Source organism: Aquarana catesbeiana, linkage group LG07, assembly GCF_042186555.1.
Source record: "Aquarana catesbeiana isolate 2022-GZ linkage group LG07, ASM4218655v1, whole genome shotgun sequence".
Lineage (NCBI taxonomy): Eukaryota > Metazoa > Chordata > Amphibia > Anura > Ranidae > Aquarana > Aquarana catesbeiana.
The window spans coordinates 322,036,099-322,063,089 of record NC_133330.1 but is presented as its reverse complement, the minus strand read 5'-3'; the positions used below and the strand labels follow the sequence as shown (position 1 = coordinate 322,063,089).

The following is a 26,991-nucleotide window of genomic DNA, read 5'->3' as shown; positions in this document are numbered from 1 at the left end:
ATTTTTTTTTTTTTTTTTTTTGACATTCAGCAATATCCCACACCGAATGTCTGGCAGTCAACCATCTGCCCTCCATTGCAGATATTATTTGCCCTAAAGCTGCAGTGTTTTTTAAGGGAACTGGTTTGCGTCCTACTCTGCAAAAATGGCGTGATGTCAGTTTAGCTTCACCTTTAGTAGCCACCTTTCTCTTATGGCTCATATACCCACTGGTATTTGATTCCCCCCCAAGACCTAGGCACTATATTCTCAGAACTGGATTGCAAATCTGGAATTTAATTACTGTGACAGATAACAATGAGAAAGTAGGTAGTCCTTTCAGGGCAGGCAGTGTTCTGAGAGAGTAATCAATATACAAAGCAAGGTTCAGAGCATGTAGCATTTAGAGAAAGTAATCCATATCCAAAGTAAGGTTCAGGGCAGGCAGCATTCTGAGAGAGTAGTTTATATTCCAAAACGAGGTTCAGGGAAGCCCTCATTCAGATAGAATAGTCCATATCCAAAGCAAGGTTAAGGGGAAGCCACCATTAAGAGAGAATAGCAAAGCAAGGTTCAGGGGAGGCAGCATTCCAATTGAGTAGTCCATATCCAAAGCAAGGGTCGGGGCAGACAGCATTCTAAGAGAGTAGTCCTTATCTAAAGCAAGATTCAGGGCAGGCAGAATTCCAAGTGATTAGTCCCTATCCAAAGAAAGGTTTAGGGCAGGCAGCATTCTGAGAGAGTAGTCCATATCCAAAGCAAGGTTCAGGAAAGCCATCATTAAGAGAGCGTAATCCATTACCAAAGCAAGTAAATGCAACTGCCTACTCCCAAAATGTAATTTGAAGTAAAACACATAACCAAGTATTATTCTCCACAATTTTTTTATTGTGCATTAAAAAAAGAAAACAAATAATGTTAGACATGCTATCTGCCAATAGAACTTAACCAAAAAGTGCATTCTATGCATCCAAATATATAGAAAATATACCAAATCAAATCATTATTATTCAACCAAAAAATAAAAGAAAAGTCTCATGCATGTGTCCTGCTTCTTAATATAGGGGGTCAACAATGCCAATAGTTGGTGAAAGCAGGGGGTCCGAAAATCATCTGGATTATTCTCCTGGAGCTCCCGCACCAAAGGCATATGACATAATTGGTCACGATTAATAAAGAACCTCTGGGGGAATCTAGGATGGAAAAGGACCTGGGGGTCCTAGTAGATGATAGGCTCAGCAATGGCATGCAATGCCAAGCTGCTGCTAATAAAGCAAACAGACTATTGGCATGCATTAAAAGGGGGATCAACTCCAGAGATAAAACAATAATTCTCCCACTCTACAAGACTCTGGTCCGGCCGCACCTGGAGTATGCTGTCCAGTTCTGGGCACCAGTCCTCAGGAAGGATGTACTGGAAATGGAGCGAGTACAAAGAAGGGCAACAAAGCTAATAAAGGGTCTGGAGGATCTTAGTTATGAGGAAAGGTTGCGAGCGCTGAACTTATTCTCTCTGGAGAAGAGACGCTTGAGAGGGGATATGATTTCAATTTACAAATACTGTACTGGTGACCCCACAATAGGGATAAAACTTTTTCGCAGAAGAGAGTTTAATAAGACTCGTGGCCACTCATTACAATTAGAAGAAAAGAGGTTTAACCTTAAACTACGTATAGGGTTCTTTACTGTAAGAGCGGCAAGGATGTGGAATTCCCTTCCACAGGCGGTGGTCTCAGCGGGGAGCATTGATAGCTTCAAGAAACTATTAGATAATCACCTGAATGACCGCAACATACAGGGATATGTAATGAAATACTGACACATAATCACACACATAGGTTGGACTTGATGGACTTGTGTCTTTTTTCAACCTCACCTACTATGTAACTATGTAATTTTTGGTTCAAGAACTCCTCCTCCTCCTCCTGTTCCTGGACTGGACTTGGGTCAAAGCAATAACTCTAAGGCCAATAATAAATAACACGTTATCTCCTCTGATTTCGCAACATGTCTGGTTGACGAACGGCCGTTCAGAAACAAACTGGAAAGCACGAAATGAAAAGCGCGAATCAACACTCACCAAACTTCTACTAACACGAAATTAGCAGAAGGAGCCCAAAGGGTGGCGCTAAAGAGCTGAAAAACCAGGTAGTACATCACTACGTTTGTGTTTGTTGGCTGACAATTCCTTGCCGTTTGTATGCAAGACAAGTTCCTAACCAACGCCCTTCAGACAAAAGTCCGAGGTTTTGTCTGCGGAAAATCCGATCGTGTGGACGAGGCTTAAGACTGGGATGCCATTAAAGTTTGTGTGCATGTAAAGGCAGGCGTCGTATTGACAATATCGTGTATATGTGGACCAATATCTTGTATATGTGGACCAATAGGTACATAGCTTGACAGAGCTTCAGTTTGGGAAAAGATCCCATTGAATTCAACGCTCTAGAGGACAATTCAAGGCCTATGCATTAAAACAAGGCAGGTTGGTTGTTGCTCCCAAGACCTGAATACAGTATGGGGCCACCTCATTGGCTCTTGTGTGCGGGAACTGGGTCGGGGCTTATTTTTGCCCCAAACTATCTGTGAATGGAAAAGATGAAAGCACACAACGTGATCCCTGGTAAATAAAACTTTATTGTTCCTGGGCAAACAACTCGAAGCCCTGCCTGGGACCTCCTCCTCTAAATCTGTACAATTAGGCCAGAATTTTGGTGAAACACATCCCAAGGGATCCCACGTTGTGCCACCAGCTTTTTTCTACTGTATTCAAGGTTTGTGCAGCCAGCTGTAGGTGCCTGCAACTTACTTCCTCACTCCTTTAATAACCTTTACATTTACTAATGGTTCGCTTTGTGAATTGCCGCATGTATGAGTTCTCTTTTGCGACTGAGATCCGTCTTTTTCCACAAAGACGGATCCGCAGAACTTGACATTGTTTTTGCAAAGGCAGCATCCGAGACACAGGTGCATGGGAAAACCCCGCAGTGACAGTTTTAATAGAAGACTAATTGAAATGGCAATTGCATCTTGTACAATGTATTTTGGCATTGTATTACTCCCCAGGAGATGGTGGAACAGCTCCAACACTTGCATTTAATGTGTCATGTAGAGTAAATATCACTTCATGTTGGTGGATGGAGGTGTTCTGCTAAAAGAGCAATATGACAAACATGTCATAATGGCAGCTATTGTTTTCTCTCTCTCTTCTGTCATTTATTTTGTTCCAATCTGTTGAATATGCTAGGTCTGAGCCAAGAACAATCTGGCTCATGGGGACCAGGGCTGTATTTCCCACAGTTTACCATAATGGGGCTCCTGGGCCAGTGTCTAGGATGTCAGGGTTTGAGGGGGCAGCATTTTTTTCTTATTTTGTTTCCCTGGTTGTCTCTACAAGTTTGTGGCCAAATTAAAGCCTGGGTCTCTTTGGCAATGTTTGATACTTTTATACACTGCGTGGGTTTCCTCCCACGCTCCAAAGGCATGTTGGTAGGTGTGTTCTCCCTGTGCCTGCGTGGGTTTCCTCCGAGTACTCCGGTTTCCTCCCACACTCCAAAGACAAGCTGGTAGATTAATTGGCTCCTGTCTCAATTGGCACTAGTATGTGTATGTATGAATGTGTGTTAGGGACCTTAGATTGCAAGCTCCTTGAAGGCAGGGACTGATGTGAATGTACAATATACACTATTAGCAAAAGTATTGGGACACCTGCCTTTACACACACATGAACTTTAATGGCATCCCAGTCTTAGTCCGTAGGGTTCAATATTGAGTTGGCCCACCCTTTGCAGCTATAACAGCTTCAACTCTTCTGGGAAGGCTGTCCACAAGGTTTAGGAGTGTGTCTATGGGAATGTTTGACCATTCTTCCAGAAACACATTTGTGAGGTCAGGCACTGGCTCCACCCCAAACTGTCTCATTCATGTCTTTATGGACCTTGCTTTGTGCACTAGTCCAAATCGTTTGGTGAAGGGGGGATTATGGTGTGGGGTTGTTTTTTAGAGGTTGAGATTAACCCCTTAGTTCCAGTGAAGGGAACTCTTAAGGTGTCAGCATACCAAGACATTTTGGACAATTTCATGCTCCCAACTTTGTGGGAACAGTTTGGGGATGGCCCCTCCCTGTTCCAACATGACTGCACACCAGTGCACAAAGCAAGGTTCATAAAGACATAATTGAGCGAGTTTGGGGTTGGAGGAACTTGACTGGCCTGCACAGAGTCCTGACCTCAACCCGATAGAACACCTTTGGGATGAATTAGAGTGGAGACTGCGAGCCAGGCCTTCTCGTCCAATATCAGTGCCTGACCTCACAAATGCGCTTCTGGAAGAATGGTCAAACATTCCCATAGACACACTCCTAAACCTTGTGGACGGCCTTCCCAGAAGAGTTGACGCTTTTATAGCTGCAAAGGGTGGGCCAACTCAATATTGAACCCTACGAACCAAGACTGGGATGCAATTAAACTTCTTCCGTGTAAAGGCAGGCGCCCCAATACTTTTGGTAAGATAGTGTATATGTAAATGCTGTGTAAATTGATGGTGCTATTTAAGTACCTGTAATAATAATAATAAGATATTTACTTTTTCCTTGAGGACAACCTTGTGACATGCAGGGTCCTCTTCTGATCTTCTCTAGCAATGGCCTTCCATAAATGATGCAGAGAGCTGCGATGACAGTGCCGTTCTCTGCATCACTATGTGAATACAGGGATCCGTGGTTAAGCCCCTCTGGGGTTGATCCATGACACCCTGCCCTCACAGGATTCCTCCAGTATTCAGGGTTGGATGACAGTGGTGGTCATACAACCCAAAAGACTAAGGACATCCAGTAATGGAAAGCAATCAAGGAGGGGATCAGCACCAGAGAGGACTTGAGCATTGCAACCAGATCAACTTTTTTTTTTTTTAAACACCTCCTGGGGTCCCAGTTCCTTTATTTGGCCCAGAGTTGGGCTTTGAGCTAATTACATATAAGGGGAAATGTGAGGGTGTGAAGAGTAGGAAGATATTATTGTTCCGTAAAGTAGCTGTGGACATAGCATACAATATGCTTCTTTCAGTAGCACATCATAATTGCATGGTGCAAGGGGTGGAGATTTTACTAAAAGGACATCTCAATTTTCCTGTTGCTAGGGCAGCCTGTCTACATGCAAACATGATTGGGGTCAGTATCATGCTTGCATCCAGGGATTCAGCAGAATATGGCATAAGAATGAATGGGGCTGTGGCATGCATATTTATCAATAGGGTGTTTTGCTGTACGAGGGCCACACATTAAGATTTCTGGATGGAAGGATTGTGAACAGTGTAAATTTGTCACCTAGGCTTCTCACTTACACATGGTGAGGGGCTCTAGAGTTTATGACTGATATGGAGAAAACAGCCTTCATGAGTCTTTTTCTGGGTCCTAGAGCCCCGATGCCTTATAAAAGTTTGGTTGCATAAAGCCGCTATTCCCAGGTTCATAACTTACCTGGTAGCCAGGTAAATTATGAACCTGAGTGCTGGTAGAACACTAGAAGGATCCATGTACTGCCTTTTTATTTTGGGGAACCTATTAGGGGGCTCAGACAAACAGATGTTTTGTTTGTTTTATGCTATGGACTTGAAAAGCGGGAAAAACCTTCTTGGACTGTTCCTAGGTTTCCCTGTCTCATGCATGGTTTATCACTACCAATACCAGTTGAGCCTGTCCCCCTTTCACCTTTAAACCTTTCTTCCAAAAAAAAAAAATGGTCGATGTAACTTTAACTTAAAAAAGAGCTCTAATTTGTGTGCCTTCTTCTTTTTTAATTATTCTCATTGCAACCTGCCCTCATTTTCTATCCTCACTTAGGCGAGAATGGCCTGCTTTGCTCCTGATGCCTCGTGGGATATGCACATCATATATCTCAGGAGGCATTGGTTTCCATAAAGTGAACAGAAGAAGAGGACAGGCCTGGTGCTTGAACCTTGAAGAGACAGACGTCTCCCAATTACTTCAGAGAAGAAGATGGCAGCTTGGGATGCAGTGTTTGGCGGCTAATTGTTGATCACAGCAGGACAACACTGGATTTACTGGGCAGTTAAGTGGGTGAATTGAGGACAACCCAACTAAAAGAGGATTAAAGACAAATTAAATGGAGAAGGGGAAGATGAAGTTCCTCCTAAAAGTCCATTTAAAACTACATGACTATGTGAACACAATCTGGCTGGCCTCCTCAAAATGTTTGCTCAATGTGCTTGCCCAAGAAAATGCCTACAAACTGGTGTTCCGCTGGAATTATGACCCCAGACCACCTGTCTAATTTCATCCCCAACACTTCTTTGCACTGTTTCTGGGGTTGGGCTGAACAGGGAACCCTATTGCACATTTGGTGGACCTGCCCCACAGCCACTTGGTTCTGGATACGGGTCTACAATATCCTTTCCTCGGTCGTGCATACTAATTTCACCTGTAACCCATGGGAGGCCCTGTTGCATAAACCCATCCCACATTTAAATAGACATCAGAGGAAGCTGGTGGGGTTTGTGTTCCTAGCAGCCTGGCACTCTTTAGCTAAAGCTGGGAGACACCCATCAATAAACTTTGCCGAGGTCAAACAAAGACTCTTGGGGATCACGATATACAAAAGCTAACCTCTATTCTTAACAATACCCATACAAAGGACCTCTGGGGCCCATGGCTGGATTACAACAAGCCTTTGCGCATTGACCGCTCTCTTCTTTCACTGTAACTGACTACTATGAGCTAATGGGATGCCGCTGCCGCCAGCCACATCTCATGGGACCTCCCCTTGCCACCTATTCCTCCCCCTTCTTTCTTCCCCTTTAGCCTCCCCCTTACTCTTGATTCACTTTTCTCGCTATCTTCTCCCTAATTGTTGTGCCCCTATTGCCCTAACGAACTGCTGTTTTGTGAGTTCCCCTCTTCCCCCTATGTAATGACCCCTACCTGCTGGTTAACAGAAGAATACTCATGGGTCTGCAAATCTTCCATTACTGCTTTGTACTGTGCAACTATGAACCCTTTTAAAGCCTGCGAAGCTATATTTGCCTCTCTATCTGTACTCCTCTTGGTTTAGTCCATAGGAAGCTTTGCGGCATAGTTTGTATTTTCTCCCTCCGGTGTAACATACTTCTTTGTGTATCCATGACCTGTGCGTTGGTTCACTGTATTATACTTAAAATTTCAATATATTCATTGTGAAATAAAACTACATGCACAGGGTGACAACACTGCTGTGCAAATTTACAGAAGAACAAACAATGTTGTCACCCTAGCATGGGGAAATGGTTTTGGACTTTGTGTGAAGCATTCGGCCTAATTGGCAACATGGACAAGGAGTATCTGGCGGATGTATATTTAGAGTATCATCATCACATTCTGTCAAGTCATAGCATTTTATCATAACATAGACAAAATACATAAAACATAAATGTAATTTATTACATAGATATCACAAAGTAACATCAGTAGCATAAGAGCACGTGAATTGATAAAATTGACATTGTAAAAACACTGGATTGAATCCATGTTCACATTCTTGTAACAGAACCATACTACCTTGGTACAGGCCAGTAAAAGATAATCAATAAAGAAGTGGGTTACACTCTTAAATTGTATAATCATAGTAATAGCATCTATAGAGCTCGACGCGTTTCATGGATAATTTCCAATCTTCAGGAGCAGATGCGGAAAACGATGTCTATAAAGATATTGTAAAATGATAATGGGTTTGGACAAAAGAGATGAACTAGGGAAAACTTGAAAGGGTAATAATAACCATAGATCACCCATTCATACTTACTGAACCTAGGAGTCTGGGTGAGAGGCACCAGGGGCTGGGGCCGGTAGGGGGAGGGAGGAACAACCTCAGCCCCGGGAGCTGAGGCGGTGAACTCCAAGGCAATGGATTGGAATGCCAACAGGAACCAGACATCCCAGGAAATAATCCCCTGTGTATATTGAAAAGTGATATGACCGCATAACCATGTATCTATAATAATAAAAGAATGTAAGTGTAATTATATATGAAAAAGTCACATGATGTTCAATACATACTATAGTGTGCTATTACCAACATAGATATAATGGTATCTTAATAGTGAGCCTATAATAACTGGAACTGGATGGAGGCACGTTCTGTCTTGGCCTCATATAAAGTCCCAAACTCTTTTTTTCTTATCAATGTTGTCACCCTATTACAGGAAATAGAAAATTAACAGATCTACTGACAGAATCAACAGGTAACAAAACTATATTGTATGAGAATTCAAACAAAAATGGCTGCATTAATGCCAGTGACAAACTTCATCGGATATGTCATTTTTGATTTTTTTTCCCCCATAGCTTTAATTTATTTTAACATTGACAGACAGATTGAAAACAAGTTACTTTATCTAATTACTCAGCGAATGCATGTCCTAGCTCTTCTTTTTTTTTTTTTTTTTTCGGGACGGATTTACTTTAAACGTTTCTGAGCGACTTTGTTCCCTATGCTTTGTATGAGTATAAAGGAGACGTAATATTCTCAGTAAAGCAAGCAAACAAGCCTCGCATCACACATTGAGCCGCCTCGCACGCCTTCCTCTCCCCGCTGTAAGCATGTTTGCCGTTCCGTGATCTGTAGTGCAGCTGGCCTTCTGATGTTGGCAAGCATTTTCAAAGGAGCTTTGCCAGCCCCAAGTCTCCGAGCTCAAAGAGGTATGTAAATGATTTCCCTGGCACTCTCCAAATGCTCATTCATCTCCCTCCTGCGGGACACTTCACTACCCTCTCCGTGTCTTAATAAAAAATATCAACAATTGCAGGACTTGTGTTCAGGGATATTATTCACTTGAATGACATTGTTATTTCCTTTTCTCAAAATAGCTTTAAGTGAAATAGTATAGTCACGTAAAAAAACTCGGAGGACGCAGTGAAAAGTCCATCTTGAAATCTCTACTTAAAGCCGAACCTCAGGAAGTGTGATAGACACAAATGAATGCAGCTCTGTATTCGTTAAATTAAATACCGTATTTATCGGTGTATAACACGCACAGGCGTATAACACGCACCCCAATTTTAGGAGGGAAGTGTAGCCTCCCTGGCGGTATGATTATGTCAGATTTTTGCATCTCAAAGCGGTACAATTATTTTGCATAGAAATTTGGCGTTTTATATTGTAGTCCTGTAATTCTTAGCAATAACACAAATCTGTCCACCAAGAGTCTAGTAGATATCCCGGGTATGATGAAGTTTGAAACACAAAATCATAAATTATAATATAATAAATAAATATAAATAATTATAAAAAAATTATAATATAATAATAATAAAATAATTTCCCCGCGATTCACTATCGCTCAATTCTGCAAGTGTTCTAATTTATTATCGCTGTTTTCTAGCTGGTCTAAAACCACTTTTGATGTAAAGGGACACTTTTTGGTTGCTATGGACAATCTCAAGTTTACAGGCAGAAAGAACAGTATATATAATATAAAACTGCATGCAGGGCATTGGACAAAGCACTGGGGACAAAAGGGATGTGAAATGATTTCATACAGTAATGTAATCTGTAAGATTACAGTGTACTGTATGTATTATGATTTTTCACTTTTTTGAATTTGCCGCCGGGCTCCGCCCCCATGCGTCGCGACGCTCACTGGGAACGGAGTCTGGCACACAGAGGCTTCAGGCGGAGGAGAGAGCCCATGAACACAGCGGGGGGGGGGGGGGACATCGCAGGATCCTGGGGACAAGGTAAGTATACAGCACCGCCGATGGTGCTGAAATTTAACCCCAAGCCACACTCGGGAAAACCGCCAGGGAGGTTAAGGAAAAAAACTTACATTTTAAATAAAGAACTCTGAAGCAAAATTAGGGTCACAGCTCATCAATGCACCCTGCTTAGTGCCCATCTGCAGCCATTAAATTGACCAACAATGCATCCTGTTCCATGCCCATCTGCAGCCTATAAATTGCCCATCAATGCAGCCTGTTCAGTGCCCATCTACAGCCTCACCTTTCCCATTATTGCAGCCTCGCCAGTGTTGAATTATCCCTGCTGTCTCCGAGGGAAGAGGAGGAGCGAGCGCCACTGAATTACACAGAGCCACATCCTCCTGTGTACCCGGTGCTCCGTCACTCAAAGCCACGCCTCCTGGTCCTGCTCATATGATAGACAGAACAGTGGCCCAATGCGGGGCCCGGAGGCGTGGCTGTGAATGACAGAGCGCTGGGTACACAGGAGATTGCGGCTCTGTGTAATTCAGTGGCGCTCGCTCCTCCTCTTCTCTCAGAGACAGCAGGGAGCTGAAGTGCGTGTTATACTCTGATAAATACGGTAGTTCTTGGTTTTTTTTCCTATAAAAATAACAAACATGTTATACTCACCTGCCCTGTGCAGTTGGTTTTGCACAGAGCAGTCCGGATCCTCCTCTTCTCAGGTCCCTCTTCGGCACTCCTGGCCCCTCCCTCCTGTTCAGTGCCCCCACAGCAAGCAGTTTGCTATGGGGGCACCTGAGCCGAGTCACAGCTCCCTTTGTCCATTCACACAGTAACACCAGTGATCTCCACTAGCTTCCGGGTTCTATGCCGAGCACCTTCCCTGATGGAGAGTCAGCCGCTCGGCACAGGCGCCATTTGAAGTTCGTTTTGCATTTGATCAATGAATGGAAAGCATTTTCTAACTGAATGTGGTGGAGTGGTAGGGCAATGATATCATGCTCTCTGCCTCGTCCAATCAGAGGATGATTAGCTTTCATTGAGAAAATGCAAAGCATTATCGGAATGGCGCCTATGCCAAGCGAGTGAGCTCCTGTTTTTACAATGCAGCAGGGCAGTCGCTCGGCATGGGACCTGGAAGCTAGTGGAGATCACTCTAGTAGTCGTACCCTTTACAGTGATTTTCAGCTTCCAGGGGGTTTCCACAAGTATAATATAAGAATAGTTACATTGGTCCAACCTGGATCACTGTGACTATGTAAAAATACCTGGGATTCTTCTTTAATAATGTAAGTACCCAAATCGGACCTGGCATCAGCTTCTTGCAGGCCTAGAGGGCAATAGATCTACACAACTGAAACAGCAAAAAAAAAAATTGGGATCTGTGACCAGTGACAACCATTCTGAAGTCTCCTCCTGTACGTCTGATGTCACCTCTTCTTGACTGTTAATGTTACATGGGGGGTAGAGTCAGTGTCAATAGCATCCTCTTCAGTCTTAAAAATACAATGCTAGACTTATGTTATCACCTAATACACACAGATTTTGTATGCTTAAAATGCATTAACAGCCCCCCTCTATAGATCCCCTTCCAGCCCCCCAGGGCTCATAGCAGCTGTGTGGGTTGTGTGGCTATTAATATGTTGCTGCCAGAAGCCAGTGCAAAGAACTGAACAAGCACCATAAAGCCTAATGACTCGCTGGTTGTATGATCTTCACTAACAAAGCATTATACAGTTATGCTGCTTGTTTTTAGCAGGCAATCACTTGTCACCAGCTGTCACAGCTCCATAAAGATGTGCACAGGTACAGATGTCATGGGATCCGCATCGCACAGTGTTGTACAGGTGGAACTAAAGTCTTGACTGTCATCAACCGCTGATAGCATCACAGTGACATAGTTGCGAACAAATCCCTTTTGTAGGAATTACACATAAGCCTCGTACACACGATCGGATTGTTGGCCAACAAAACCGTGGACTTTTGTCCGAAGGGCGTTAGCCCAAACTTGTCTTGCATACAAACGGCAAGGAATTGTCGGCCAACAAATACGAACGTAGTGACGTACCACGTTGTTTTTCAGCTCTTTAGCGCCACCCTTTGGGCTCCTTCTGCTAATTTCGTGTTAGTAGAAGTTTGGTGAGTGTTGATTCACGCTTTTCATTTCACGCTTTTCATTTAGCACTTTTCGTTTCGTGCTTTTTGGCTCGTTTCTGAACGGCCGTTCGTCAACCAGACATGTTGCAGAATATGAGGAGATAACGTGTTATTTATTATTGGCCTTGGAGTTATTGCTTTGACCCAAGTCCAGTCCAGTAACAAGAGGAGGAGGAGTTCTTTGACCAAAAATTGGTTGCTTTATTAATTGTGACCAATTATGTCATATGCCTTTGCTGCAGGAGCTCCAGGAGAATAATCCGGATGATTTTTGGAATTATCTCCGGATGACGGACCCCTGCTTTCGCCAACTCTTGGCATTGTTGACCCCCTATATTAAGAAGCAGGACACATGCATGAGGCTTTTATTTTATTTTTTGGTTAATTAATAATGATTTGATTTGGTATATTTTCTATATTTTTTGATACATAGAATGTACTTTTTGGTTAAGTTCTATTGGCAGATAGCATGTCTAATTTTATTTGTTTTCTTTTTTTAATGCACAATAAAAAAAATTGTGTAGAATAATACTTGGCTATGTGTTTTACTTCAAATGACAGTTTGGGAGTCGGCAGTTACATTAAAAAAATATAAAGTAAAATTGACAAGGGACACCGACATAGTTGTATCTTTGATCTTAAAAAACTCCAGGATAATGGTGTTGTGGTAACTTGCCCAAATAAAAAAATAAAAAAGCATGATAATATTATTCTTGATATCACTAGAAAAAAAAAAGCCTTTGAAAATTGGTTTGCAATAACTCCATCAGTATCACCAGCAAAGCAGCTTCATTATTATCCCATTAAAGAAGAATAGAATCGTGCGCTGCATTTGGAGATTTCATAATTTGCCGCGTCACAAATGTAAATTCTCCATTACAAACACTAGTTTACAAGACCGACCGCTTCTGGCTCCTCCTTGCTTCCGAGCATGCGTGTTTGTACTTTGGACTTTTGTCCGATGGACTTGTGTACACATGCTCGAATAATCCAACAACAGACATTTGTCAGCGGAAAATTTTAAAACCTGCCATCCAACATTTGTCCGCGGAAAATCTGACAACAATTGTCCGATGGAGCATACAAACGGTCTGATTTTCCGCCAACAGCCTGTCATCACACATTTCCTGTCGGAAAATCTGATCGTGTGTACCAGGCTATATTCTATAATGCAGTTGGTTCTAACCAAGGTGAACTGGATTATATCTAAGGCCAAAACTTTTTTTTTTAATTGTGGTGTGATCTGAGATAGCCCGGAAGCATCAGTCAACTGAGTTTGGTCAGGGCTTGGAGGTTCTCCCCTCCCAAAACTTGAACCTCCACAGTTCAAGGTCCCTGATAAGAAATTACCAATTTAGACAGTACTAACAATCAGTCCAATCTTTCCAACTGGACTATTCCGGAACCCCTCACCCTGCATGATTGAGAACCCCGAGTACTTAACCAAGTCTTCAAACTGTCTCCCTTAAAGGGACCACAACTCAAATATCGGAGAAATATACCTGCTGTTCAGGACACATTCCTGATGTCTTGTACAGTGGCTAGAGTAGGGAAGGACTAAAACCTCCTTCAGGCTTATTTTTTGCCTTCTGTGTTCCATTGTGGAGATTTCTGTTCACTTTCTGTCCTGAAGATATACCGTGAAGTCCTGCATTTGGCGTCCATAGACCAGATGCCGGACTCGGCCCCGCCCCCCTGGGGCCCGCGTCATTGGATTTGATTGACAGCAGCGGGAGCCAATGGCTGCGCTGCTATTAATCTATCCAATCAAGAGTCGGGACCCCATGTAGAGAGGGGCAGCGCGTCTCCGCCGAGGGAAGTACGGGCCTCAGGTAAGTAAAACGGGGGGCCAGTCACTGGCAGAAGTTTTTTCACCTTAATGCATAGATGCATTAAGGTGAAAAAACACAAGGGTTTACAACCCCTTTAAGGTTTTTACTGTTAGGGAGCAACTGTAATATTTTGGAGAGAGTTCATCACCCCAGTGGGGAGTGGGGACATAGACAGCAGTAAGAACCTGGCATGGTCCTAACCCTTCACTACTCTATCCAAAACTGAAAAAAGTTTCAACTTTAGATAAACTTTTTTTCTATGATTTTTATTGAACAAGTAGAATTTTGTATTACAATTTTCTATTGACATTATGGTTACAGAAGTAGGACAAGAGGTCAACATTAAATATCACGTAAGAGCATAATAGTGGTACAATCAATAACAAAACATAAAATATAAAATAAATAACAAAGAAAACTAAGTAGGGGAAAATTATTGTTGGTGGGGTGCAACTCCTGAACCATCATTCCCATTAACTGGTAAGGATCTCATTGTGGCTCTTCAGTTACATGAAAGAGGTACAATGGCATTGGGTGAGGTAAAACAACATACCATGTCATAGACAGAGGTGCTAGATACAAGTAAGCAAAACATGACAAGCATACCTTTAACTCTTAACATGTAAAGTCAACCCTTTGGAGGGTCTGAAAGAATATGGTTGTAAACCTCTACTGCTAAAATCATTAAATGTCTATTCCATCGGAATTTAATGTGCTGCAATGGGTGGTCTCGTGGTCCCCGTCCCAACCTTTTAAAATATTATATTAATATTAGAAAAAATACAAGAATAGAGACAGAAGAGAGGGAAGAAGATGAACAAAGAAAAAGGCGAGAAAACTACTGGAAGTTTGGAGGAGCAAAGAGGGGTTAGGTGGGAGGGGGGGAGGGTAAAGAGGGGAGGAAAGGGAGAGAGATAGGGGGATGGGGGCAGGGGGGAACGGGGCCTGGGGGGGGGGGGGGGTGATGAATGCGCATCTCCTGGGTTGCAGTACAAACAGGAAGGGTCGGTGGATAGCATCAGCAGGCTACTGACGTCCATCCTGACTCTACCAGGGTCAGGGCCTTCTTTAATATTGATTGGACCCTGGGCAAAAATTTTCTTGGGGCCCCCCCCATTCAATTTCACTCTCCACCTGCTCTGAGACATACAATAAATAGCAGTAATGCCGCGTACACACGAGCGGACTTTGCGGCAGACTTTGCCCGGCGGACTTTTCGACGGACTTTCCGAATGAACAGATTTGCCTACACACAATCCACCAAAGTCAGTCGAATTCGTACGTGATGACGTACGACCGGACTAAAACAAGGAAGTTCATAGCCAGTAGCCAATAGCTGCCCTAGCCTGGCTTTTTGTCCATCGAACTAGCATACAGACGAGCGGACTTTTCGACCGGACTCGAGTTCGACGGATAGATTTAAAACATGTTTCAAATCTAAGTCCCTCCAACTTTTGAGAAAACAAAGTCCGCTGGAGCCCACACACGATCGAATTGTCCGTCGAAATCCCATCCGCCGGACAAAGTCTGCCGTAAAGTCCGCTCGTGTGTACGCGGCATTAGACTTAAAATCAGTTTACTGTATCAGATCAGGCAACAATTGTGATTGGTTGCCAGTGGTTACAGCATATCATTACTGCTTACTGACTAGTTGCTAGAGGTTACAGCACACATTACGGCTCACTGATCAGTTGCTAGAGGTTACAGCAAATTATTACTGCTTGTTAATTGGTTGCTAGAGATTACTGTATAGTAATACTGCTCACTGATTGGTTACTAGAGGTTACAGCACATCATCTCCTCACTGCAGGGGAGCCTAATATACATATGAACGTCGCCTTTATTTACATATCAATGCCGCCGGCCGCAGCTAATTACTTAGTAATGCCGCCACTATTTACATATGAATGCCGGTTATTTATATGTAAACAAAGGGTCTTCAGGTGAGTCATCTGTACACAACAATAGGGCAGATCTGGGCAGCATTAGTAGCAGCACTTCACACTGAGATATCAGGACACAGCACAGGACTAAAACTTCAAGGGGCAAGGGATTTTAAACTTGGATAGTTGGCAAGTATGATGCAGCTGCTTTGGGCCCCACAACAATGACAGGGCCCAGGGCAGCTGCCCCTTTTGCCCTGCCTTAAAGACGGCCCTGTCCACTTTTTTGAGCCTATGGATGGAGGTTGTGTGGATTTCCAGCATAGAGGTATGCACGTCTTGACCGAGTCGAGGAGATTGCGAATTATAGATTTTTTATAAATTTTGCTTGGAATTTTGGAGCCATGGAGCAGTAATAAGGCTGGATCGTCTGGGATGGGGCGCTCGGTAAACTTTTGGGCAATGTGCTGGATTGTCTTCCAGAACTGTTCCAGCTTAGGGCAGGTCCAGAAGATGTGGAGAATTGTTCCCCAGACCTCTTGGCACCTCCAGCAGAACTTTTGTAATTTTGCAGGAGTATTGTACCATCTGGTGACAATTTTGAAGTTAGTGTCCTGTATCTTTGTACATACAGAGGATTTATAAGTGAAGCGGAGAATATTTTGCTTTTGACATGAGGAGAGCATACTCTTAATATCCTTCTCCCATGTACTAAGGCATAGTGGGTTGTAGCCATCAGGCGGCGTAATCAGCAATTGGTAGGTGGCCGATAGGGTGTGAGGCATGGTGCCCTCCTCTGAACAGTTATGCCCTGTACACGCGATAGGATTTTCCAATGGAAAATGTGTGATAGGACCTTGTTGTCCGAAATTCTGACCGTGTGTGGGCTCCATCACACATTTTCCATAGGAATTTCCGACACACAAAGTTTGAGAGCTTGCTATAAAATTTTCCGACAACAAAATCCGTTGTCGGAAATTCCGATATGTGTGTACACAAATCCGACGCACAAAGTGCCACACATGCTCAGAATATATTAAGAGATGAAAGTTATTCGTGTGACCGTGTGTATGCAAGACAAGTTTGAGCCAACATCCGTCGGAAAAAATCCATGGATTTTGTTGTCGGTACGTCCGATTAATGTCCGACCGTGTGTACAGGGCATAAGTCTCGAAGGTGGTAAGAGTTTGGCAGAAACTGTCTGGGAGAGGTAAGGACTTGAAAAAGTGGTTAATTTGGAGGGCCCACCAGTGGTCCAATCGAAACACTCCCTCTGGATTCATGAGCTTGGCTAGGGATGGCCACCTACTATGGGTGAGGGAATGGGAAGCTTGGAAGCAACCAGATTTCTTCAAGGAGCGGAAGACAGGGTCTTGGGATCCTGGGGGGAAAAGTAGGTTTCCAAGTTTCGGATATAGTGGGGAGCGGGTTGACGAAAGAGAGGATCTATTGAAAAGGAACGAGCAAATCCGCGTAGTCAGCCCCACCAGAGGATGATTTTTTTATAGCATTTGGCAGCAATTAGTGGCACCAAGGTGCTCTGTCTAGTGGGATTTTGCATTGGGACTGTTCCAGGAGAGGCCACAATTTAGTGGTCTGATGGCGATTCCAGTCAATAATCTGGTCAGGTGGGTCGCCCGTTGGTATTTACGTAAGTCTGGTACCGCTAGGCCACCATAAATTTTGGGTAGCGAGAGCTGTCGTCTGTTCAGTCTTGGTCGTTTATGTGCCCAGATAAAGTCGTAAAACATCACCCTTACCCGATCAAAAGAATTGGAGGGTATATGGAGCAGGGCTTGTGGGGCTTGTAGGAGGTACAAGAATTTGGGGAGTTGACATTTTTTTTTTATTTTTGTGCAGCAATATATGATCAGAGGATATGTCTATAAGTTCTCCAAAATGAATAATTTGTTAACAGATCTGATAGTTTTTATAAAAAAAAAAAGAATTACATCTCCCACCATCTTCGAACATTCCCAGGGGTGTGTCTGATGCAGACTGGGGGATATTGCAGCAAAATAAAGTAATTAAAGTGTTAAAGGCTATTCATTTTATTTAATTATAAATTTAATCCCATCCAACTGTCAAGGTGTAGAAGTTTGCCCATCATAGTTACATGAAGGTAGAGCAGATGTCTGAATGATAAAAGCCAAAACAGGAAGTGTGAAAGCTAACACTAATTTAGAAGCTGCTCTTCGGTTAACAAGACTGTTAACACATAGTGGCACATTCCAGAAATATGCATAAATATGTACAATGCCTTGAAATTTTCCATATTTTTTTATGTTACAACCAAAAATGTAAATTTATTCTATTGGGATTTTATGTGATAGACCAACACATAGTGGCACTTAATTGTAAAGTGGAAAGAAAATGATAAATGGTTCTCAACATTTTTTACAAATAAATATGTGAAAAGTGAGGCGTGCATTTGTATTCAGCCCCCTTTACTCTGATACCCCTAAGATCTAGTGGAACCAATTGCCTTCAGAAGTCACCTAATTCGTAAGCAGAGTTCACATGTGCATAATCAAATCTCAATCTGTATAAATACAGCTGTTCTGTGAAGCCCTCAAAGGTTTGTTAGAAAACCACAGTGAACAAACAGCATTATGAAGGCCAAGGAATACACTGGACAGGTCAGGGATAAAGTTGTGGAGAAGTTTAAAGTAGGGTTAGGTTATAAAAAAATATCCTAAGCTTTGAACATCTCACGGAGCTCTGTTCAGTCCATCGCCTGAAAATGGAAAGAGTATGGCACAACTGCAAACCTACCAAGACATGGCCGTCCACCTAAACTGACAGAGTGGGCAAGGAGAGCATTAATCAGAGAAGCAGCCAAGCAGCTGAAGAGATCCACAGCTCAGGTGGAAGAATCTGTCCACAGCACAACTATTAGTCGTGCTCTCCACAAATCTGGCCTTTATGGCAAGTGGCAAGAAGTAACCCGTTGTTTTAAAGAAAGCCATAAGAAGTCCTGTTTGCAGTTTGTGCGAAGCCATGTGGGGGACGCAGCAAACATGTGGAAGAAGGTGCTCTGGTCAGATGAGACCAAAATTTACCTTTTTGGCCTAAAAACAAAACGCAATGTGTGGCAGAAAACTAACACTGCACATCACCCTGAACACACCATCCCCACTGTGAAACATGGTGGCGGCAGCAACATGCTGTGGGGATAATTTTCTCCAGCAGTTACAAGGAAGCTGGTCAGAGTTGATGGGAAAATGAATGGCGCCAAATACAGGACGATCTTATGCCGCATACACACGACCGGACTTTCCGGCAGAAAAGGTCTGACGGAATCATTCCGTCGGACATTCCGATTGTGTGTGGGCTTCATCTGACTTTTCCTTTTGAAAATTCTGACGGACCTAGAAATAGAATATGTTTCAAATCTTTCCAACGGTCTCAATGCCTATCGGGAAAATGGTTCATCTGTATGCTATTCAGACGGACCAAAAATGACGCAAGGGCAGCTATTGGCTACTGGCTATTCAACTTCCTTTTTCTAGTCCCGTCGTACGCCATCACGTTCTAAACGAGCGGACTTTGGTGTGATCGTGTGTAGGCAAGTCCGTTTCAGCGGAACTCTGTCAGAACTCCGTCGGAAAGACCGTCAGAGTCTACTCTGACGGAAAGTCCGGTCGTGTGTACACGGCATTAGAAGAAAACCTGTTAGAGTCTGCAAAAGACTTGAGACTGGGGCGAAGGTTCACCTTCCAGCAGGACAATGACCCTAAACATACAGCCAGAGCTACAGTGGAATGGTTTAGCATATTCATGTGTTAGAATGGCCCAGTCAAAGTCCAGACCTAAATCCAATTGAGAATCTGTGGCAAGACTTTTGCAAAGAAGAATGGGCAAAAATGTCACTCTGTAGATGTTCAGAGTTGGTAGAAACAACCCCCAAAAAGACTTGCAGCTGTAATTGCAGCAAAAGGTGGTTCTACAAAGTATTGACTCAGGGGGGCTGAATACAAATGCACCCCCCACACTATTCACATATTTATTTGTAGAAAATGTTGAAAAACATCCACTTTACAATTATGTGCCACTTTGTGTTGGTCTATCACATAAAATCCCAATAATATACATTTACATTTTTGGTTGTAACATGACAAAATGTGGAACATTTCAAGGGGTGTGAATACTTTTTCAAGGCACTGTAATTTGTGTTTCTTCCATTTGCAAATAATCGCACCAACTGTTGTCACCCTCTCACCAAGCTGTTTGGTGATGGTCTTGTAGCCCATTCCAGCCTTGTGTAGGTCTACAATCTTGTCCCTGACATCCTTGAACAGCTCTTTGGTCTTGGCCATGGTGGAGAGATTGGAATCTGATTTATTGCATCTTTTATACAGGTAACAAGCTGAGATTAGGAGCACTCCCTTTAATAGAGTGCTCCTAATCTCAGCTCATTACACGTATAGAAGACACCTGGGAGCCAGAAATCTTGCTGATTGATAGGGGATCAAATTAAAATGCAAATCCATTTGTAACTTTTTTTTAAATTCGTTTTTCTGGATATTTTTGTTGTTATTCTGTCTCTCACTGTTAAAATAAACCTACCATTAAAATTATAGACCGATCATTTCTTTGTCAGTGGGGCAAATGTACTAAATCAGCAGGGGGTCAAATACTTTTTTCCCTCACTGTATGTGCTGTCTAAGGTTAGCTTGTAAAGGGGGGTGCTGTGATGTAAATGGGGCTGTATTGTAAAGGGGGGCTGTATTGTAAATGGGAGCGCTGTGATGTAAAGGGGGCTGTATTGTAAAGGGGGCTGTATTGTAAAGGGGCGTGCTGTGATGTAAAGGGGGCTGTATTGTAAAGGGGGCTGTATTGTAAAGGGGGGGGGGGGGCTGTATTGTAAAGGGGAGTGCTGTGATGTAAAGGGGGCTGTATTGTAAAGGGGAGTGCTGTGATGTAAAGAGGGGTATATTGTAAAGGGGGGAGCTGTATTGTAAAGGGGAGTGCTGTGATGTAAAGGGGGCTGTATTGCAAAGGGGGGGGGGGCTGTATTGTAAAGGGGAGTGCTGTGATGTAAAGAGGGGTATATTGTAAAGGGGGGGGGGGCTGTATTGTAAATGGGAGTGCTGTGATGTAAAGGGGGCTGTATTGTAAATGGGAATAATGTGATGTCAATGGGGCACTGTAATGCAAAGTGGGGCTGTAAAGTGAAGGGGGTCATGTAATGTAAAAGGGGCTGTATTGTAAAGGGGGGGCTGTCATATAAAGAAGGGCACTGTGATGTAAAGAGGGGGGTTCTGCAATGTAAAAAGGGGGCGCTGTGGTGTACAGGAGAGACTGTGATGTGAAAAAGAAGACTGTGATATGGGGGGGGGGCTGTGATGTAAAGGGGAAACTGCAATGTACGTGTGGGAAGGGGCTGTGATATGAAAGATCTGGGGTCAAAGCACAAATATGAGACTCGGACCCCTGCTGGAGGAAAATTTTACTGACCTGACTTCATTCCATAGCCCTGATGTAGTGCTTGAAAAAGACTGTCATCTCTTAGCCGCACTGTGAACTGCCGCAATGGCAACTTTCGTATTGACTTTTACACATAGGGGAGGAGAAAGTGGGTGTTCCTCCATTTACGTTTTATATACAGTATATATTATATATCTCATAACATAAACCTGTTTTTTTAGGCATCAAATGATCATTGACTAGACTGATCAATAAAGGAGAACTCCAGTCATGGAAAATATTACCTGGTAACTTTAGATAATAGATTTTCTGCACCCTGTTTTTTTTATTACTGCTTGTGAGTGTCAGTAATCCCTACAATGGCTCTAGCAAACCCCTTCCGTATCATCTGAGAGCATCTTCCCGCACACAAGTTAAGATGATGGAGGAGGAGCCAATGGTGGATCAAACTGCATTGTGTGTATTGGTAAGTACATTTTCTGGAATCTGCAGAAGCAATACATTGACTTCATTTCCTGCTGAGGGCACCCATTTTCTTTTTTTGTCAGCAAGTACATTCAAAAACTAAAAGCAGACACAGTGAAATAGATGTTTACTCTTTAATGTTTATATGTCCTTTACCTGGAGTTCTCCTTTAAGCTATGTCTGACATGAGCTGGTCACAGTTGATCAAACTTTCAGGCCAAGTTTACCTGGGTGTAGCGAGGGTTCTAATTTAAAGTGGATCTCCAACCAAAACCTTTTGTTGTCCTGGATAGAGTGGGGAAGCAATAAATCCTCTGTTGGGTTATTACTGTGATCTGTGTCCCCAATGGGTAGACTTCCCCTCACTTCCTCTCCAGTTGACGCCCATGGCACTGCTGTGAGTTGATTCCTCTCTATATGAAGAATCTATAGCGGGACTATGACACTGCCAGCAGCCCTTAGCAGCAATGTCCATCCAAGGTGGGAAGTAAGGGGAAAGCTTCCCATAGGAGGCTATGAAAGGTGGTCTAGCTCTTCCCCATGGTGTCCCCCCCAAAAAACATTTTGGGTGGAGCTCTGCTCGAAGTGTGATGCATAGTTTTGTCTGCAGGGTGCTCAGTTTTGCTGGACACTGACTGATGTGAGGTGGTCTGCATCTCTTGCAGAATGGAGAACCTCAGGATGTGTAAAGATCCTGCACCATACCAGGGAAACTCGGCTGTGCAAGAGATGCTCGCCCCACTGAAGAAGAGGCCGGAAGAAGAGAGTAAGTTGGCCTCAATGCTAACAACTTTTTCCCATTAATTCTGTTTTGCTTCCTAACACTTGCTGACTGAGCAGATTCTGCATCTTCATTAAAAGGAGGTTAGCAAATGAACTGTTAAAGAAGGTTGCCGCCTTTGAACATTTATCAGAGCTGGGCTGATCATAGGAGTCAGGTCGCCAATGCACTCTGAAAATGGCAGCTGGCCAATGATTTCTTAAAGTTGAACTCCAGACATTTAGGCGCCTTGCACATGGGGGCCATCCAACTGCTGTTCGTCCCTCCTAGTGTTTACCTCGCCTGAGACAAGACAAGACCTGCGCTCTGGACCTTCATCCCTGAACTTTCAACTTTCAGCCCCATCCAGCCTGCCATAGACTTTAATCAGCTGCCACACTGCACCTGTCCCTCCTGAGCGATAAAATCCTGGGAGGGGCACACTGCAGCTGGACAGCCCAGTGTGCAAGGGGCCCAAAAAGGACTCTGCATTGACAAATTTACTAACATTAGGGCCTGGATCCTGGGACACTGTTACCTTACCCATGATTTGTAATTTGCCTGCCTACTTTCTATGTAGGTGCACTCTAATCACACCTACTTTAGGGATTGGCCCTGACCAGGCCCCCCTTTAAATATATCCTGGTGCCAACTCTCAAATGAATACCTTTTTGAGTTACTGTGCATGTGCAGTAACTGAAATAAGGTTGTTGCTGTGATTCCGGGACATAAACTGGGGCACAGCATCGGTAGGCCAGAGGGTAAAAATCCAGGACAGTTGGCATTCATGAATTGACATATAGATCCCTTCCCTAATAAGTAACTTGGATGCAAACCAATGAAGTGCAAGTACACTGTGGGGTTGATTTACTAAAACTGGAGAGTGCAAAATTTGGTGTAGCTGTGCATGGTAGACAATCAGCTTCTAACTTCAGTTTGTTCACTTAAGCTTTGACAAGAAAAACTGGAAGCTGATTGGTTTCTATGCAGAGCTGCGCCAGATGTTGGACTCTCCAGTTTTAGTAAATCAACCCCACATGATCAAAAGCTTGTAACCAGCATGTCTTAATGAGCTTGCTGGACATCCTGTTCCAAAACCATGGGAATGAATATGGAGAGGGGTCTCCTTTGTGGATGTAGCTGCCTCCACCCCCCCCTATGAAGGCTTTGCACGAGATTGTGTTTGTGGGAATTTGTGTCTATTCAGCCATTTTGAGGTCAGATACTGATGTTTAATGAGAAAACCTGGCTCACAATCAGCTTTCCAATTCATCTCAAAGATTTTCAATATGGTTGAGGTAAGGGCTCTGCTCAGGCCATTGAGTTCCTTCGAAGCAGATTCATCAAACCATATCTTTATAGAGCTGGATTTGTGCACCGTCATGCTGGAAGGAGCAGGTGGTCAAAGAAGCAGGGTATTTCCATATATTGTTCCCACCATTTTTGCTGAATTTGAGGCAGCTTGACTTCTATTGCCACAAACCGGGCCTGGAATGGGGCAGAAGAGGCGCCCTCCCTGGGGGGGTGGGTGCACAGCTGGGGTGTGAGCCTCTCCTGCATTTGCATCCCACAGTGCCGGACTGAGTTGTCAAACGGACAGCTTAGTCCTGCAGATTACACAGGCGGATCACAACTCTCCCTGCGTACCGGCAGCACTCCTCTCTGCTGTCACTGAGCTCTGATAATAACAAAGGGAGAGCCACGTTCCTCCTATGTAATCTGCAGGACTGATTTGGCAGCTTGTGCCCTGCTCTGTATTTGTTGATGAATGAACGCTACTATTTTAGCTTTTAATAATAAATTACTTTTATGTGTAGAAACAACCTTAGAGGGAGCGCTGTCTATCAGTTTTAAGGAACCTGCCAGGGTGGACACAGCAGGGGTAACTACCCTGTCCAAGCTGCACCCCATGATGTGGCAGCAATGTAGTTTAACTTATTGCCCCCCCCCACATAACACATAGGTGTAGTGGTTAAGAGGGTGGCCTTTAATGCACATATGACATGTACTCCATGGATGGCTGAGGTTTCTGTGTTGAGAGCGCACTCACTTCATGCTCCCAGCAGAGTGACTGAGCTGTCATAGGCAGCTCCTGGCCTCTGGTAATGATCAGAGGCCAGTGGGACTGGCTCTCGATCATGTGACCACTGTGACAGCCGGTCCCAGTTGTATTACATGATTGGGCAGCCCTTCCCACTCTTGGGAGTAAAGACCTAGGTAGAGGGATGCCAAAGCTGGGTGTGAAGGGGTGACATTTCTCGGGGTGTTCCTTCATATTTAATATGGTTATTCAGTGATGGAGGGCAAAATTGAAGTTGCTGGTAACCATTACTAGGTAATTTGATGGGGCTGTTTAGCTATAGCGGGGTCACCCTCACAAGTAGCTTCCAGAATCTGTAGTTATTTTGCTACCTGGAGTTCAGCTTTAAAATACATCTAAAGACAAAACTATTTTTTAGTTTTGGATTGAGTAAGGAATATTTAAGACCCCTATTAGGTTTTGCATTGCTGTCTGTGTCTCATCCGAGAGATTTATCTTCACTTCCTGTTCCAGAGACACAGCAGGATCTTTCTAAAGCGAATGGATACCCCCTTAGACTGTTGTCGCCAGAACAGGGTGCCCCCATTGGAATTGTATTTCCCTTCACTTCTTGTTTTATTTCCCAACCATTCTGTCCCCAGTGACAATAGTCACTGGGACCATTAGTGAGGTTGAAACTGGCCAGTGGGGACAATCAGCAATATAAACCAGAAAAAAATATCCGAGAGGCGTTGGGGCTTCAAAAACATATTTGTTCCAGTGGAATTGCCAACCACCCCTGAAACATAGTTAGTTCCCATTAGGGGTGTCGGAGTTGGTGGTTTCTACCGCTATGTCTGGACTAGGTTTTATCCAACGTACAAAAGGAAAAAGTTATATTCTTCTTGATAGTTTCATTAGTCTTCTTTGAAATGTACCTCGATATTTGACTGGGAAAGTCATTATCATATATATTTGGATGTACCAATTTCTTATTTTGTAAATCAGTAAAACCTTTTGAAAGAAAAAACAAAAACATATTAGATCAGTAAAAAGGGGGGGGGGGGGTAGATTTTTCAATAAGCTCACTGGCCCTTCCCAAAATGTCACTCAAAGCATAAGAACAAAACAGATGCCCTGGCCTGAACCAAATGGCAAAAGAGTCCAGATCATCGCAATGATTCACTTATCATCACATCTAATAGCCAAGATGTTTTGGGAGCCAATACAGTCCCTTCGTCAGGGCTAAAAAATACATAAAACATCCTTTTTTTGGATTTTTTTTGTAGCCCTGATGAAGGGGGTATTGACCACCGAAACTCGGCAGATGTTTGTTGTAATCTTATGATGAATTATTAAAGGGATTTGGACTTTTTTTTTACCATTTGGTCTGGCGTTCCTGTTGAGTTTTTATGCTTTGATCAATAAAAAAATTGACAGCTTTTCTAAAATTTAATCCTTTAGCCATTGGTGGTATTGGTGTTCAAGTTTCCTGAGTCTGTAAAAGTGACTTCTGAATGCTCCTGACAGGCTTATAAATTGCGCATTGAAGTTTTCAAGCCTCCTGTTATATAACAATGATGAAAATTCAAGGGTGTCGTTTGTGTAGTTGTTTGATACAGTATATTTGTTTATCAAGGTGTATCCCAGAGACCTGAGTTATCGTGCAAATAAAAGTGTTTTACTTGCAGCCCATTTATTTCTTTGTAATTCATATCCCAATCGTGTTAACGCAGAGTAAGGTGTGTTGCGTTAAGGCAACATATTCAACGGGCGGTCCAATGCGCCAATAAAAATGGCATGTAGAATTTTTGGCAGTGCACTGGAAACACACGTTTGCCCGTTGTGACGTGTTGCGCCACCCTACAACGCATGTCCTTGGTAAGGTACGTTGGTCAGTCACTCAGAGTGAACTGCAGCGCACCTGTGCACCAGCCGCAACGCAACAAAGTAAACCTGGTCTGATAATAAAGAAGCAGATAAAGTTAGACCACTAGAAGCACATGTGACTTTGGGTGTTTTAAAGGAGAACTCCAGTAGACGCAAAACATTAAATAGTGTGTATCTACGTGTGTGTCCATGTTGTTTTTGCATGTTGCCATTTGGCAGGAGAAGTGGTTTCATCCTAATGTTTAGCAAGTCTTCAGCTTAAGGGGGAATGGTTGGGAGGGGTGGGGGGCAAACCATGTGTTTTTTTAGTAATGCTAAAAAGCAGTAGTAAACTTTCCTCCCTCCCCCTGCAAGGTAATATCATAATGTGCTAGTATGCATTGCATACTTGCACGTTATGAGAGATTTGCCTTAAAACAAAGCCCTCCAGCAGCACGTTGTCACTGCCGACAGGGCTTCCATCTTTACCAGGTCTTCCTTCTGGGCCATTTGAATGGCTGAGCTGCGATGACGTCACTCCCGTGTATGCATGCCGTCACTTCAGAGCAATAGTGTGCATGCACTGGTGACGTCACCGGCTGCAGAAGTAGTGACTATATTCTAAACCAGTCTTTTTCAACCAGGGTGCCCAGACACCCTGGGGTGCCTTGAGGTTTCTTAAGGGGTACCTTGGCAAAATGCCTAAAAATTGCCCAAAATTTGTATACAAGCCGACATGTGGATGAAGGCTGGGGGGGGGGGTTATTTAATAAAGGCCAATCCACTTTGCTGTACAAGTGCACTTGGAAGCGCAGTTGATGTAGATCTGAGGGGGAAATGCAAGGAAAATAAAAAACAGCATTTTTGTTTGTACATGATTGGATGATAGCAGAGCTTCCCCTCATTTA

The 26,991-nt window shown here is 43.4% G+C and overlaps 1 protein-coding gene across 5 annotated transcripts in view; it reads left to right on the top strand.

Moving 5' to 3' along the window:
* LRRC7 (leucine rich repeat containing 7) overlaps nt 1-26,991 on the top strand; it is a 508,948-nt gene that overhangs the window by 78,265 nt on the left and 403,692 nt on the right. For 4 of the 5 annotated variants that reach the window (XM_073593756.1, XM_073593759.1, XM_073593760.1 and 1 more), the window contains exon 2: nt 22,100-22,200. The exons of the other annotated variant lie outside the window; for it this stretch is intronic. In XM_073593756.1, coding sequence (XP_073449857.1) covers nt 22,101-22,200 — 100 coding nt within the window. In that variant the 5' untranslated portion in view covers nt 22,100. The remainder of the gene's footprint in view (nt 1-22,099; nt 22,201-26,991) is intronic. 5 annotated transcript variants of the gene reach the window in all.